The 17,331-nt window shown below is 37.2% G+C and overlaps 1 protein-coding gene across 3 annotated transcripts in view; it reads left to right on the top strand.

Moving 5' to 3' along the window:
- Window positions 1-17,331, top strand: part of LOC119777104 (CUB and sushi domain-containing protein 3-like) — a 319,759-nt gene that overhangs the window by 249,879 nt on the left and 52,549 nt on the right. For all 3 annotated transcript variants that reach the window (XM_038275900.1, XM_038275898.1, XM_038275899.1), the window contains exons 57-58: window positions 8,248-8,430; window positions 12,944-13,120. In XM_038275900.1, coding sequence (XP_038131828.1) covers window positions 8,248-8,430; window positions 12,944-13,120 — 360 coding nt within the window. The remainder of the gene's footprint in view (window positions 1-8,247; window positions 8,431-12,943; window positions 13,121-17,331) is intronic.

Raw genomic sequence — 17,331 nt, 5'->3', positions numbered from 1 at the left:
TTGCTTAAGTGTAATTTTCCATATGCCAAGTCTGATTTGTCAGTCGGAGACTGTGAAAATACAGGAAACAGTATACTGTTATCTAATCTATACTTCATACTGTTACTGTTGATTTTGTAAGTTTTATAACTGAAGAAGTATTAAATTGGTTGTTATGATCATGGGTAGTTACTGTATTCGATCAGTTACTCAGTAATTGAGTAGTTTTTTAAATCTAAGTTGAGTCATTTCTTTATAGGCTACTTACTCACTTACTTAAAGGTATACTATACTTCTGGACATGCTGTACCCGCTCCCAAGAGGGAACGCCCATAAAACGCATGCAAGAGCATGCACAAGCCCATTCCTCCTCGTCCACAATCAGTTTAAAAGTTGCTGTTTGCATCGCTCATACAAGCTTACTTTCCAAAAGAATATTTGCAATTTTTCCACTATGTCAGACTCACCACTGGTAAGTGAAAATGGGGACGAGCACATAGAATGACCTTACATAAACATATCACCAGAATGATTGACAATGAGGAGTACCACTTAGATTATTAAAAGTCATTAAGAAACATCCTCCACTATACATTTAAGTAACATTTTTGGGTGCTCTACCCACCTCTGTCACGTATTAATAATGCAAATAAAAATGCCCTTTATCTCTGAATAGAAACAAAAGGGGTATCATTGCCATGAGACTAAAGCTGTCTGTACAAACACCTTCAAATGAATTGTGGAACTACTGTACCTGCTCACATGTATAACTAATAATTGTGTTTGTTTCTCAACTCAAACATTGTGTCTCAGTAGCTGGAAAGCCTGCAGTATAATGGTGTCAAGCTACTCTTAGGGAAAAGTTCATTTAGCAGTGAAATTCTCCTAAACGGCACCACAATGAAGTAACAGTTAGGCTGCATTGAAAACCACTACTATAATATGAACAAACTATTGTGAGTCTGTCTGTGGTATTCAAAGAGCTCTGTACCCAGGTTTCTTAGCATGCAAACTGAGCCAATTTGATACCATCAAATAATGCACAATAGATCTGTTTTTTCTGTTTTAGATGACCCCCTTCCGTCCCAAAATATTTGACCTTTTACTATCCACAAACTCACCGTCTACTCAAAAAGGTTTTAACATTTTCAAGCTGGCACTCCTGTGGTTTATCTAATGCATTTGGCAGATGACTGTTTGAAAAAGAACAAAATAGGGAAGCAGTGCCAGCCAGCAACTGCAAACCTTTGTTCTTTATGAGTCGGTTAAAAGGAGTCTTTACCTTGAAAAAATATGGACAGTGGAAGACCTGAATCTAGATTAGTTACAGAGGATGCTTTGAAAGTACTCTATAAATCTTTGAGACCAACTACGTGAGACCTAAACAAAAAAGTTTCACTTATTCCGCCTGGTGTTTAAAGCACGAGAAAAGGATCTCATGATGTAGAACTGCTACCCCCAGCCGCTTTCGTGCCTCTTCCCTCTCATCACACTTAAACAATCCTGACCATCTAAGTGGATCTTTTTCCCTGAATCTTCACTTGGTTTGTTTAACTTACTGACCCAAGAGTAATGTTTGTTACCGGACTTGAATGATAGTTATTTTCTCTTTGTCAAAGGTCAGTTCAGTCTCTCTTCAGACTTTATATGTTTTGGATTAACTCTGGCAGTTTGAGAGTACAGGATCTTAAGATACCAAGGAAAAGCTCTTGATTGTATCTGTTCAAATTTATCTTGCAGTCAAAGCTGTCCACACATTTCTTGCTGAAGAATGACACCCAGTGACAAAATCATGGGCTTCAAAGGCTCGTTAATATCACTGGGGAGCAAAGTCTGGCGCATATAGCTCCATCCTACCAAAGATTAACAGCGGCACAATTTGCTGAGTACCCTATTCCCACTGTAGTAGAAAGCACATCACATGTAAAATCTTTACACACATCACTTGTTTTCTCTAACCGAATGAAGCCATCTTTCCATGTCAGATAGTTAATGGTAAAAATTATGAAGTTATGTTTTGCATGACAACTCAAGTTTCTAACATTTGCGTAGATTACTTTGATATTTACCTTCCTATTTTAATATTGTTACACACCGGTCACATCCTATCAAAGCGTTAGATTTTCAAAACGACAAGTTTCTAGTTTATACCAGTGACTTGGCCGTCCCTCAGGCCAGACCAATTATATTTCTAAGGGACAGAGAAGAGATATGGCTCACCTCACAGAGTTCAGGCCTTTTAGTCTACAGGACAGCTTAGGGCTCCAGAGGGTAACCAACCTGCTCTCTGACTGAAGGTCTATGATGTGTAAATGATTTTTACTATTTTAGTTGGTCTGCAGAGCAAAGCATTTTGCATCTCTTTTACTATGCAAATCCAGAAGTTCAATTCTCTTCATACAACGTAGAGAAAGAACAAACAAAATATGATCTCCTTCCACTATTATTGCATTAGTGTGCTTGTTAATGTCTAATAACATTTTAACTGGCCAGCTTTATTTTATTTAACTATTTAACTAACTCGACTGCATCCAGGGAACATCTTGGAAAATCTGACAAAGTGATTACACATTAAGGCTTTATGGCTGAACTGGTCTGTCAGTGATTTGTACTATGTCAACTTAGATCAACTAGGACAACTTAGTTCAAACCTTTCCAATGAGACCCTTATATACACTCTGAACTTCAAATGTTATATTTTGACACTCACTAGGCCACAGCACAGCTGCCAGGTACTGTATATCCTGCCACTTCTATAAAAGCATCTGCATCCACACATCTTTATCAGATAGTAAGATCATTAGTAAGACTCTTAAACTTAAGTGCATAAGGACGTTAAGACAGTTGTTTGAACTTGGGATGTATCCAAATGCTGAAAGCCAGTGGCCCTTGAAAACTTGAGTTTAATATACTGAAAAGAAAGACATCAAATATAAGTTTTAAGACGTAAAGCCAATAACAGTACATTAGCTTTAATCTGTAATAATAATAATATATGGATATTTTTAACATATATCTTTATAAAAAGATATAAAAATATTGGTAAGAGTTATACATTTGCACATGATAATCGTGATAAAAACGTATATTGTTATAAAAACATGTGTCTTACTAAAAATAATGTAATACTAAATAGTTATAAAACAGATTAAATAATCCCTGTGTCCTGATGTTGGTACCCATGGGGCAATGTTCTTACATTTTTCAGGATTGTGTTCCTCTTTAAAGACCTAAATTCTATTATCATTGTGGTTTTATTGTTTTGTCTTGTCGTTGGTATGTATAGGATATTATCGAGGGAAGAAGTACTGCATGCATTTTTTGATTCACTTTTATTTTAACCACCTACTGCTTGAGTTAAAAAGGGTTTCCATTATTAACATGATTAGATCAACATCCCTTTATTTTGACAGATGAGTCTATCCTACAATAATGATGAGTAATTTTCTGCCATACTGAGTTGTGTGCCAACATGGGTCCTACTGCAGCCAGTAAACACAGTAAATAGGGTTCTACATTATGGATAAAAGAAAATGGAACGGTTTGATGGATTAATTAATAATCTTCAAAACAGTATCTACTCTTTACTTTAAAACACATTTGATGTAATAAATCCATTCTAAAGTAATGCTACCACTAATAAGCATTAGCTGTTTATAGAGTGAAGGAAATGAGGAACTTTTTCATTAATAATCATGTGACTTCAGATCATTTGCATAATTTATTTCACCACTGCATACTAACTCTATATCAAACCGAACAGTTTAATCAATGTTGAATGTAAATGTATAATCCTCAGAGATGATACTGCATCAGCACTCATAATTATCTAGAAAATCTGCAGTATATGATAAAGAGAAGAATCCACTGTAAATTAACTACCTCCCACTAAAAGACTTAACGGATTCCCCACTTGGCAGTAAACGTCTGCTATAGTGGTAGCAGAAACTGCTGCTACCACACAGCTGGAGCTCATCTGTTGCTTATGAGCTGAAAACTCCTGGTGCTAAACATATCAACACACACATGAACAAGTGTGTATTTATGCATGTAGTTTTCATCATTCTGTAAGACTGGCAATGAAAAGCATGTAAATCTATGTGCCAATTACAGTAATATAAATGTTTCTTCCATGTTCTCTCTTTTTTATGACCTTTGCTTTTATTTGGCAATAATCTGTAAAAAAATCTGGAAAAAAGGCAAAAATGTATAAAAAACAAAAAAATGTACTCATTGTGTAGAAACATTTGGTTCTTATACCAAACTTTGACAATCTTTTGCAATTAAAATCTAAATGCAGTGATGGTCAGTGACATGCACAGACATTTCTGGGGGTAGGTATTGAAGGGGAAAAAAAGGGCACCTTATACAGCACATGTAGTCACCGGCTACCTTAGTAATATTTTTTACAGATTTTATTTTACATTAATAGCTTAAACATGTATATAAACCTATTCTAAATCAATAGCCATAGATGTGTGATGCTTATATTTGATACTTTTGAACAGGCTGTAGAAGCAATTCCAGTTGCTGAGGGCCCATATTTTGCAACTTTTAGATGTGTCCTTGATCCAACACACCTGAATCAATTAATTAGATGAGTAAGAGGACTCTAGGGAAATTGACTGCACACTTGAGGTGTGGTGGAGCAAGAGCAAATCTAACAATTGCAGGATACAGGCCCTCTGGGATTGGAATTGCCTATTCTTGGTCTTTAGGTTAGTTTCTCCAACAGTTAAATTAGAAGCAACAGAAAAAAATGTGGCTATTCCACTTAAGTGTCTATAAAATAAATAATTTAAAATTTTAAAAATGTATAAACAAACTTAAACAGCAACATATTTAATCACAGACCAGAGACCTACCCTGGCCACTGACCCGGTGTTCCTAGTCTTGCTCCTCAAGTTCCTCAGCCATGCATGTATTTTGTCTCTCATTGATCCACTCACCTAATTGGTGAGGATGAGAGATTAATAGATGCCTGCAGCACCTGATGATAGCAGAAGAGGTCGTGCAATCATTTGAATCATATGTGCTGGAACATAGACATGTAAAACATTCAGGGCAGTGGCACTGGATTCATGCTTGATGCGAACGCAAGATCTAAGCAGCCAAATTATGTCATTTAAGCTACTACACCCCTCTGCATTTCATCCATCCAAAAAATTTCACTGCACCTTGAAAAATTGGTAACTGCTAAGGGAAACATGGTGGAAGAGGCTGAGCATCTGTTTATATTTGTGAACCTGGCGAGGGTTCGCAAATATAAACATTGAGTGACATCTTGTGATTTGACCAATAAATATCCCAAAATGAAACCGTAAAAAACTTTTCGAAATAAATTACTGTTACTCTTGGATGATGTAAAGAGGCTTTGAAAATGTAAAAAAACAACGTTTTCTACTTCCTCATGTAGTGTGGTTTTATAAGCTTGCTTTGTTTGCTTGTTTGTGCCATAAACACACACCTAGAGTCAGCAAGAGAATTAGCTACAAGCGGAGAATAAAATTGCAGATGTTCAGTCCAAGATTCTCATTTTTCATGCAGAACATACTTGCATCAAGTATAGATTAAGCTTTATACCGTTCTTGGCTGAACGGCTTAACATGAACTAGCTTATCTGTGAAGGACAAAAAGTTTTTAAGAGATCATTAATGAAAAAAACATAATCTTGAAAAACAAGGAAAATATAAAAAACAGAGATAAAGTTAAGACAATGTATAAAGCTGAAAGTCCTAATGTCTCACAGAGTAATTTTTATTTTGTCAGCTAGAAATGGAGCAATGATGACACAACTACCAGGACATGGCCATCCACCAAAACCAATCAGCTGACTAAGTAGAGCATTGATCAGAGAAGCAGTCAGGAGGAACATGATTGATATCCTGGAGGAGCTGCAAAGCTCAGGTTAGAGCACAGATAGTGCACCTGAGAAATCTGGCCTCTATAGAGGACTATCACCAAAAAAGCCTTTGCTGAAGGCACTGAAAAAAGAAGCGCCGATTGCAGTTGGACATGTTGGAGACACAGTTTGAAAAGGTACCTTAGTCAGATGACATCAAAGCTTACTTTTATGGCCAACATGAAAAATGCTCTGTAGGCATCAAAACATATTACCATCATGCTGTGGAGGTTTTTTTCTCTTTTATATAGCCAGGGAACCAAATGAATGTGATGCTAGATGTAGCTAAATACAGGACAATTCTGGAAGAACACCTGTTCGAAGTTGCACAAAAAAAAAAAAACGCAATCCAGACAAAGCTTCACTTTCCGACAGCACAGTGGTTCTAGACATACAGGAAGAGATAACAATTTAATGTTTTACAGCAAAACGCTTTCATGTTTAAGCACTGTTCATTTTGCGACGGGGCTGTAAGGTGGCAAAAGCCATAACAGTTAAAATGGCATGAGTCCTTTAGCACTTTGTGTAGTTTAACACATTTTGATAGTAGCATAGCACATTAGTTACAACCAAAGAGCTGAACTCTGGATTTCTCAGAAGTCCAACCTGGCATCAACAGCAGCTCTAATCCTTGCAACCATTCATGCATCTGTCCATTCGCTCTGTCCTCCCTTGTTAATTAGTGAGATGGCGTATCAGACTGCTTGCCAGGGCTGTTCTCATCTGTTGCATGGCTGAGTTTAAGGCCTTATTATTTCCTCACAAAAGGATCTGGTGAATGGACATTACTTGATAGTCAAACCAAAACCTGACTACCAATTAACATAATTATAGCTGTCCCACTGCATGCTTAGTGAGGCTACCTCTTAGTCCAAAGAAAATAATGAGGCATTGGCGGCTGCAGTAAGACACGTTAGTTTTTACTGGCACAGTTGTACACACCAAGACAAATGCAAATCAGCGCTCCTCATGTTCTCATCTCTACAAATATATGCAAGTACATGCTGGCAAATGTACAAACATTTCAATCTCTCTAAGCCACACCAACATATGCAGCAACATAAGCATTCATGAACACTCAGCACCAATCATGGCCATGTACCAACTTATCTGCCTCTGCTGTGAGTCATTGACCTGACAAATGTAGTCTGTAGACATATGAGCTGAGAGATGCGTGTAGATGTTATGAGGTTTGTGTTTGTGCTTTAAGACTTTGTCAACAAGTCCAGCATTACCACAGCTATTTGGTGCTTTGTACACAGAGAGCAGCAGCGAAAATCCCATGGGGCAGGAGGGACAGGATTTGTTTGCAGCCCAAGAAACACAGTCATAAACCCATTAAGGAACAAATCCTACACAAAGAGTGTTTAAAATGTAAAGTTGAAAATCTGTACATTTTCACATCTGTTTATTTAGCTGCGTGGAGTTGTCATCAAGGATGATCTTTTGTTTTTTTTTTGTTTTTTTTTTGTCAGAACTAGTGTAGCGTCAGTTTCCTTCTTGGCTGATTTTATGCACTCCTGTATGTGCTTTTGTTATCTCCCCTGAGGGTGACCCCATTGAATAGAACCCCCAACCTATCCTGGCGCACAAATCACTCAACTGTTCATCACAACATGAAATCTTCAGCACTGCCCTCATTCCATACCTGTCATCTTTATTTACTCTCTCATTTCCTATGGCTTAGAGTGTGCACACGTCCTATTTCTCTCACACAATAGAGATAGGCAAAAAGAACATGAAGAGAATTTATGAAAGGCACGTCATCTTCTGTATCTGACTGAATACTTAGTCAAATGTGGCGAATAGTGCAAGGTGATGACTCTGAAAGTGCTCTAAGTTCCTTCTTAGAAAAAAGAGCGTGGGGATAATTCAGGATATTGAAAATACATTTACTGGTAGCTTCAGAGGTCAAGCTGTGTTCATAATTTCTTATAACCACAGATGGTTGCCTTTTAATGCTGGCTCTGCTGATTTTTTTTTTCTTATTTTTATTATGGGCTGAAAAGCCTCTGGCGTCAAAGCTGAAAGAGGTGTTGGTCTGCTAGGTCTGTTGGCATGGTGACAAATGGTAAATGTTCCGCACTTATAGAAGTCCTTTTAACCTTAGAACTTCGGAAATAAAAGCTCAACACCTGCCCACCGGTGCATTTTGTGTTTTATTGCTGCTTCCTAAAGATTTGAGGGTACCAAATTTCTCCATGTATTTCTTGTGCACTTGACAAAAATAAGAGAGCCTGTGTTGTAAACTGCTGTCATACCAATTTAAAAAGAATCCATCTGTACGCACACACACACAGTAGTAGTAGGTGGACTCTTCTGTCTCTGGATTTCATTTCTCCATGTCTGGTTATCTCTCATTGCAGGTGATTCTTCTGGCAGCTGTGGGGACCCTGGCACACCTGCCCATGCCAGCAGGGAGGCGGGGAACTTCAAAGTGCGCAGCAAGGTGCGCTTCACCTGTGCAGTGGGACACACGCTGTATGGCTCAGCAGAGAGGATCTGCTTCCCCAATGGGACCTGGTCTGGCAAACAGCCTTTCTGCAAGCGTAAGGGCACTGTTTAAAATTTCTGTGGGATGTTTTATATAAATTGTGTGAGAGCAAAGAGGAGTCATGTAGGAAGTAACAAACAGCATTTTTCACAGATAAACACTCCTACGTATGAACACTGAGCTGCATAGTTGCTTTAGGCTGCATTAAAAGTCATGACTGCTTTTTGAAAAAATAACCCTGTTTTGCTGAATAATTTATTCTCCTTGACAATTTTTGTCAAGTTAAGAACAACAAACTTTCATGACATAACCTTCTTGAATTGTGTTGCTCTATTTGTACACTCCAAAACAAACAGGCAGACATATTAATACATTTTGAAGCATGTTTTTGTACTTATTTTTGTACATGAATCTTAAAAGTGTGGGTAGGCTAACTTTTGCTCTGGTCACAGCTGCAAACATTTTAGGACATAACTCTACCTGCAGACTATTTTTTGTTTTTGCCCGTTCTTTTTGCAAAGATAGGTTTCAGCAGAGAACATTAAATTGTTGGGACTGGTGTCGAAATCTTATTTGTGCATTCTTACACAGGAGTATGTTTTGATCAGATGTTCACATCAAAGCTCCATTGTTTCTCTGTCTGCATGATTACACTCATTGTCTTTCTCAAAGGTGAACTTCCACCTTCATTAGGAGCCTTTTAGCCTCTAGTAGAGCTATCTATGTGAATTGTACTAAATTTCTACGCACATTATCCCATTCACTCTGACTTTACCTTACCCTACTGCGAGCAAGAGTTCCCACAGCAAAATGGTACCTCTACCATGTTTTACTTCTGAGGATGGTGTATTATGCTGTGTTGTTTGTTCACTGTGAGTTCATAATGCTGTTTTTATTTTATTTTATTTTTTTTTATATATATTAAGGTTCAAACAGACCTCTAAAGCCTTTACCATTTATCTCAGTAGGAATACTGGATAAAACACTGGATAAATCAGAGAGATTAACTCTATTTCCCAAAAAAGTAACTGGTTCCACTAGATTTAAATAAAAGAGATCGAAATCAAGCTGCTCACTGTAAATAATCTCAAAACATTTCTTAATTTTTTTTTGAAAAAAAAAGCCAAAAAAAGGAAGGCCACTTAACTTTATCTGCCTTTCGACAAGCACAAAAAATAAAACAAATGAAAAAGAAATTTACTCATTAAGCTGTAATGATCTGGTGTCTATTTAAAAGGAACGTTACATTTTTTACTGTCTTTTTTTTTTTATGGATGTGATGGTGATTTGATGGTGATGTATGTATGTGGACTTGGAATCAGAAATCTTAATGCTAAAATGCATTATTGTCATTATAAATGTATTCCAATTTTTTAAAATGAAATTCAAATATTTAGATAGTCGAGATAAATTAAGTTGCTGCTTTGTAAATGAGGCAATCCATTGCTTAGAAACAGGAAACACTGATATGTTTTCAGGGTTTGTACCAACATTCTTTTCGCTGTGGCTTCTAAAAAATTTATACTGTATCCAGATTCAGTATAAACACACAAACAGTGTCTGCATATTGTTGGCTGCATTTCAACGCAACTGATTAGCAAAGAAATCACAAAACCAGTACTTCCCCAGATGGAAAAATATCTCTCTGCTGGAGTCTGAGTGTCTTCCAGACTGCTGAGAGAAAATTCATTAATTCTAGACACCTAAAGCCACTTTTTATTTTTGGATTGTGATAAATTAATCATTGTGGGTTTTCAAGATATCACCTCTCAGAGGACCAGCTTCATATTTTGCATAAATTACCCCCAAGGGTCAGCCGGATATTGAATCAGATGTTTGACTGCATCCCTTCTACTTTACATACTGTCCACAAGTATAGAGTCTTTGCTAATAAAACTGGCCATGGTTTGTGCTCTTTCAATTCCTTTACAATGCACCTTTAATGCATCTTACTTCCTTTATGTCTTTATTCTGTTTCAATACTTATTTTTGTATCAATCGACCTGTCATGCACACTCTCATACTTTGTCCAATCTTTCATCTCTCCTCCCTCTGTATCTTGATCTTTTTGCTCACTTAGATCCCCCCCCCCCCCCCCCCCCCTTCCTTTTTTATTCCATATCTCTCCACCCCAGGCTTTTTATCCTTCCATCTCCCAGCTGAAATCCTGATTTTTAGATTGTTTTAACCATCTTTCTAACTTGTGGGGGGAAGAAGCAGGAATTCACTGGAGCCTGAATGAGTTTCATTGCTCTCTGTCTGTGATCTAAAGCCCTGTCATGAGTTAAAGCCCATCCATCCATTATTCACAGCCTTTTACAGTGCATGGAAAACGGTCACTGTGAATATCCAGCTTAATAACAGCTCACATGGTCATCAATGACTGCTTCATGCTATTTTTAATATTAAGAAAAGAATTCATGCTTGATTATATGTATAATCAGAATTATATGTGAGGTGTTTGAATGCATGATTTTATGCCTTTTAATGCATTTACAGCACAGTGATATAAACTCTGAAGCTGCTAGGAACAGTCCCTCAGCAATGTGTTTACACAGTGATAAGTTTGTGCAGATGCATTAAAGGTAATTGAGAAATCAGCACAGCAGTAACAGCATGTCTGTCTCCTAGAAAGAATTTTCATGATTTTCCAGGCAATTAGGTTATTGAGAGAGCAGATTAGTTTTGTAATTAGACATGATTTGCAGGAGGAAAAGAGTACATGAAACAGTTTTTCTACCCTTTGGGGAAACATTTTAGAAGGCAGATTCTTAAAAAGTGCAGTTATTGATTTTTTTTTTTAAACTCAACTACCTTTGTTCTGTAAGTAACTTTTTTATCTTCTTAAAGATTGTGCACCTGGGTTTTGTGGTTTTGCCACTATTAGAGATATTTTTGTATATAAGAATCAGTAAATGTCATTTCCACAGAAAGCAACTAATAACTTGACAACTGTACCTTACTGTATATAGTGGGACTCATCTAAGCACTATATCTACTTCTTTATCTCTCTTAATAAAGCAGTAATTTACTGATTGGTGGCTTTCTAGTAGCTTATCTTTTTTCAAAAAGAAAAATCAGCACATTGGATAATATGAAGTATGGAAAAAATGTGTTTTACTTAAATTTAATGTTTTTTAATTTCTGTTTTGTTAAGGTGTGCATAAATTGCAATAATTCCCATTAACAGAGGAAGAAAAATTATAACATTGTGACCTACTGTAGAAAAAAATAATAGAGAAGAAAGCAAAGAATTTGCTTTGCTGACGTAGAGGTTAACGGCCACCACCCGTGTACAGTATGGAATCCTTAGTACTCTACACGGCCGACCCGGGTTCGAATATGACCTGTAGTCCTTGGCCTCATGTCTCTCCCCCTCTCTCAAACCCTCTCACCTGTCAGCCTACTGGAAAAAAAAAAACGAGCCACTAGTGCCGTAAAAAAAACATTGGATCTCTGAATCAATAAATAAGACAATGCTCACCCAAGACAAAGTTAGCGATGAAAATGTTTTAACCTCTTATATCACCCTGCAATTAATCATAAGAGCAAATGACCAATTTGGAAAATAAGAAAAATACAATACTGTGAAAAATGTACTTGACTGAAATAAAGTAGAGTACCTTCTGCTTTGGTTCTGACCAGTTCTTCCCCACTTAAGCCCTAAGGTGGAAAACAGCAACAACAATTAGTGAAAAATGGTAATTTTGCAAATTCTGCTTTTCTCTACATTACTGTCCTCTGTTTTTTTTTTTTAAGAATAGCTAGACTACAGTCATAAAACTGTAAAAAAAAAATATCGCGGGAACATTTTCTGTCACAATTAATTAACTTTAGGGGGGAACTACGTTTTTGTTGAGGTTTTGTTTTTCTCACAGCGACTTTGACTTGCTGTTGTTGTTGTGTGCAGTAAAAATCTATCCTCTGCTGTTTACATTCATGGAGCTTATCCACATTCCCTTGCATATATAATCTTTTTTTATATGATGCACACTCCATCCTTTCTCTCTGTCACAAGTAAATGCCCACACATCAGTATGGTATATTTCCTCTTTTATTCGTGGAAACAATAGAATGTGTGATTACTGTGGGAGATTTACATATGGGGCAATTCCACATCACAATCTATGGTAGTGACTTCTTAAATTTAGTAGGCACTCAAAAAAAAATGTACATTTTGATTGCTTGTGCAGTTTAAAAAGCATTACGAAGAAAAAAATGGTTGGGGGCTATCTAGCTGTAAAATATGAAGATGTATGCACTTTAACTCCAGCAAGGGATTGCTAACTGCTGCTAACAGACTTGGACTGGTAATTAGACAAAAAAAGAAACCTTATCAGTACTTATCAGGTCAATATCAAATCAGCATTTATTCCATTAATGAATCTTTGCATGCTCACTGCAAAAAAGGAAAGAAATAAGTCTTTGACAGTTCAGTCACCTTGAAGTATTTTTGCAGCCACCTGAGGGGCTTCCAGCTCCCAGATTGTGAATCATTGATATAGAAAATCCATTACTATTTTACACTTCTGACCTTCACATCCTCTGTTTCCTCTGTTGTATTGCAGCTGTACAGTGTGCAAATCCAGGTACCCCAGCTCACGGCCTCATTTCCCGTGTGGATGGCACGACTTTCTCCCACTCCATTGTGTATTCCTGTATGGAAGGCTTTTTCCTAACAGGATCACCTACGCGTCAGTGCTTGGCAAATGGTACTTGGTCTGGCACGGCTCCTAACTGTACAAGTGAGTACTGCACAGAAGCGTGTTTGAAGGCTTGAACTGTCTCTTGTTGTCTGTAGTTTTTCAAAGAGTCAACTTGATGTTCAGTTATTATAATTGTGGAATGCAGAATTGAATACAACTCTGAAATCACTGGTAAAAAGCACAGTAACTTGTAAGATAATGCTATTTGTTATAGAGTGAACCAATGGAATAAACTGGGAATGTTTGCTGCAGGATTACTTGAGATTTACATGGATCAATTGAGAATTTATCCAGGCTATAGACATTTTTATAAGATTTTTTTTTATATATATATTATTTTCTGTGAGATTACAATCAAAATCAAAATGTCTGATCTGCCAACAGGTGGCACTAACATCAAAAGACCCTGGGCATATATAGAGCAGTGCTAGGTTAAAGATTCACCAAAGCAATTGTAGCCTGTTTTCTTTAAGAAATGTTATTTTCCCCCTCAGATATCAACCTTTTTTGGTTTCCATTTGAACTTTAATGAAAACAGAGTCAGTCTAATAAGAAGTTAATTAGACACTGGAAAGTATTGAAAGTCTAAAGCAAGATAAATCTTTATTTGTTTGGAGAACACTCTTTTGACCAGCCCTGTTAGGCCATGTCCAGGATCTTTTCTTGTTAGATCCTGATGCATTTGATAAGCAGAGTATGCCACCTCCTGATAAAGCATAAACATTATAGGTTTAGAGGACAATCTTTATTTTTGGATGAATCATTTAATAATTGTTCCTCCTAATTGTCATTCATTCGGTTGATATGTTTACGTAAGGCCGTCCTACATGCCCGCACCGTTAGCTATCTTTTTCTGCGCTTTCATGCATATACAGGTGCTGGTCATAAAATTAGAATATCATGAAAAAGTAGATTGATTTCAGTAATTCCATTTAAAAAGTGAAACTTGTATATTATATTCATACATTACATACAAACTCATATATTTCAGATGTTTATTTTGTTTAATTTTGATGATTACAAATGACAACAAATGAAAATCTCAAATTCATCATATCAGAAAATTAGAATATTGTGAAAAGGTTCAAAATTGATGGCCCCTGGTGCCACACTCTAATCAGCTAATTAACTCAAACCACCTGCAAAAGCCTTTAAATGGTCTTTCAGTCTAGTTCTATAGGCTACACAATCATGGGGAAGACTGCTGACTTGACAGTTGTCCAAAAGACGACCATCGACACCTTGCACAAGGAGGGCAAGACACAAAAGGTCATCGCTAAAGAGGCTGGCTGTTCACAGAGCTCAGTGTCCAAGCACATTAATAGAGAGGCGAAGGGAAGGAAAAGATGTGGTCGAAAAAAGTGTACAAGCAAGAGAGATAACCGCACCCTGGAGAGGATTGTGAAACAAAACCCATTCAAAAATGTGGGGGAGATTCACAAAGAGTGGACTGCAGCTGGAGTGAGTGCTTCAAGAACCACCACACACAGACGTATGAAAGACATGGGTTTCTGCTGTCGCATTCCTTGTGTCAAGCCACTCTTGAACCACAGACAGCGTCAGAAGCGTCTTGCCTGGGCTAAAGAGAAACAGGACTGGACTGCTGGTGAGTGGTCCAAAGTCATGTTCTCTGATGAAAGTAAATTTTGCATTTCCTTTGGAAATCAAGGTCCCAGAGTCTGGAGGAAAAGAAGAGAGGCACTTCATCCACGTTGCTTGAAGTCCAGTGTAAAGTTTCCACAGTCAGTGATGGTTTGGGGTGCCATGTCATCTGCTGGTGTTGGTCCATTGTGTTTTCTGAGGTCCAGGGTCAACGCAGCCACATACCAGGAAGTTTTAGAGCACTTCATGCTTCCTGCAGCTGACCAACTTTTTGGAGATGCAGATTTCATTTTCCAACAGGACTTGGCACCTGCACACAGTGCCAAAGCTACCAGTACCTGGTTGAAGGACCATGGTATCCCTGTTCTTAATTGGCCAGCAAACTCTCCTGACCTTAACCCCATAGAAAATCTATGGGGTATTGTGAAGAAGAAGATGCAATACACCAGACCCAACAATTCAGAAGAGCTAAAAGCCACTATTAGAGCAACCTGGGCTATCATAACACCTGAGCAGTGCCACAGACTGATCGACTCCATGCCACGCCGCATTGCTGCAGTAATACAGGCCAAAGGAGGCCCAACTAAATACTGAGTGCTGTACATGCTCATACTTTTCATGTTCATACTTTTCAGTTGGCCAACATTTCTATAAATCCTTTGTTTTTATTGGTCTTCAGTAATATTCTAATTTTCTGATATGATGAATTTGAGATTTTCATTTGTTGTCATTTGTAATCATCAACATTAAACAAAATAAACATCTGAAATATATGAGTTTGTATGTAATGTATGAATATAATATACAAGTTTCACTTTTTAAATGGAATTACTGAAATCAATCTACTTTTTCATGATATTCTAATTTTATGACCAGCACCTGTATATGTGGTGAGCTGAGGGATTTAGGGGTTTGGGGCGGATGTTCAGACACAGTAAGCTTGTATGAACTGTGAGAACAGCAACTTTTAAACAGAGCGTGCATGAGGAGAAATTGACTTTTTGCATGCTCTCACACCACCGTTTTTTTTTTTTTTTTTTTAGTAAAGAGGGCGGGTCTTTAAAAACATTCAAGAAAATCCTCCAAAATAGCTTCAAACTGTTTCAGTGTAGAGCCAAATAAGCCAATTTGAACAAACGAAAAGCAGCATTTTATAGACGATGTTGTTCTATTTGCTTCAAATTGAGGCATGCTGATGATCAAGTCTTAAGTTAGAATAGACAAAAAAGGGTAAAAAAAAAATACTCACACTGTTATTAAAGTATCAAGGCTGGTAATTTTTAGTTTGTTGATATCAGACATGACTCTTTGGGTAATTAAAACCTTTGCTTGTCTATATTTAATTTATACCAAGATCACTCTCAGAGAAAATTACGTTGTCCCTCTCTCTGAAATTCACCATATTCTTTTTCCTGTCTTCCTTTAGCCTATTATTGCAAGAAAGATAAATGGTATGGGCATAATTTTCAATTTTGTAGTAATGGGTCTCTGGAGAGATATGCACAGGATTGAAGGCAAAGGAGAGTAAGATTGAAAAATTGTATTGAATAATAATGATCAAACATGCAGGAATCCAGGGGAGCTTTCCTGCATCTTTTCCCCATTTGAAATCTCGCTCATCAACAAACTAATTCCTACGTTTAACTATCACCTCACATTAAAGTTTACTGTTGTGTTCAGGGGCATCAACACTTAAGATGCTGGGATTGGCTTACTGTGCCCTCATTACACAGGCAGTCATTTTCATGGTTCATTGAGAATCGATCTGTAAGTTAGAAGATCAAAGTCATACAAGATTTTCAAGGGGAAAAATAAGTTTCTTTTTTCTTTTAGCTTTAAATTACTTAAAAAAAACTTTTTATGGAATTAAACAATTTAATGCAGTTAATGCCATTTTAACCTTAATCTAATTAAATTCAGTTTATTTATATAGCGCCAATTCACAGCACTTCAAAGCACTTTTCAATTCAACCAGATCATACAGATCTTTGGTTCAAAGTTTTCTATCTAAGAAGGAAAACCAGTTGATTGCATGGAGTCATTGACTCGAAGGCAATCCCTCACACCAAGCATGCTTGTAGCGACAGTGGAGAGGAAAAACTCTCTTTTAACAGGAAGAAACCTCCAGCAGAACCAGGCTTAGTGTAAGCGGCCATCTGCCGAGGCCGACTGGGGTTCAAGGAGACAGGAGAGAGCACATACAGTTAGTCACAGTCAGAGAAACAGGACTACACTGGAAGACAGGCTGAGCTCAAACATCTATAAACAAAGGTGTAGATGGCAACAGCTGATATTTCTTTCTGTTATGGTGTCACAGCCAAACAGGAACAGACCAGAAGAAGGTACTAGGATGAGAATAAAGCAAAGACCCTAATGCTTGCATAAAAATACATATTCTCTAATGGAAAGCTCATTTTATAAATTTTCATTTCAAGCTGAACAGTTTATTTAAAATAAGGAAAATACAGACAGTGATCTACTAACCACACACATATCCAACCTGTAATACAGCATATACCTTGAATTAAATAGCAAGCTGGTTTTATAGAATAGTAGAGCTTGCATGTTTTAAGTTATAAGTGCTAGTGATTGCTACTCATTCAGCCCTGGGTAGATTGTCAACACTCTACTCATGCAAAATACAGAGT

Source organism: Cyprinodon tularosa, unplaced genomic scaffold (assembly GCF_016077235.1).
Source record: "Cyprinodon tularosa strain WSP-4 unplaced genomic scaffold, ASM1607723v1 ctg98, whole genome shotgun sequence".
Classification (NCBI taxonomy): Eukaryota; Metazoa; Chordata; class Actinopteri; order Cyprinodontiformes; family Cyprinodontidae; genus Cyprinodon; species Cyprinodon tularosa.
The sequence above is the reverse complement of the archived record's forward strand: the minus strand, read 5'-3'. Positions and strand labels throughout refer to the sequence as shown.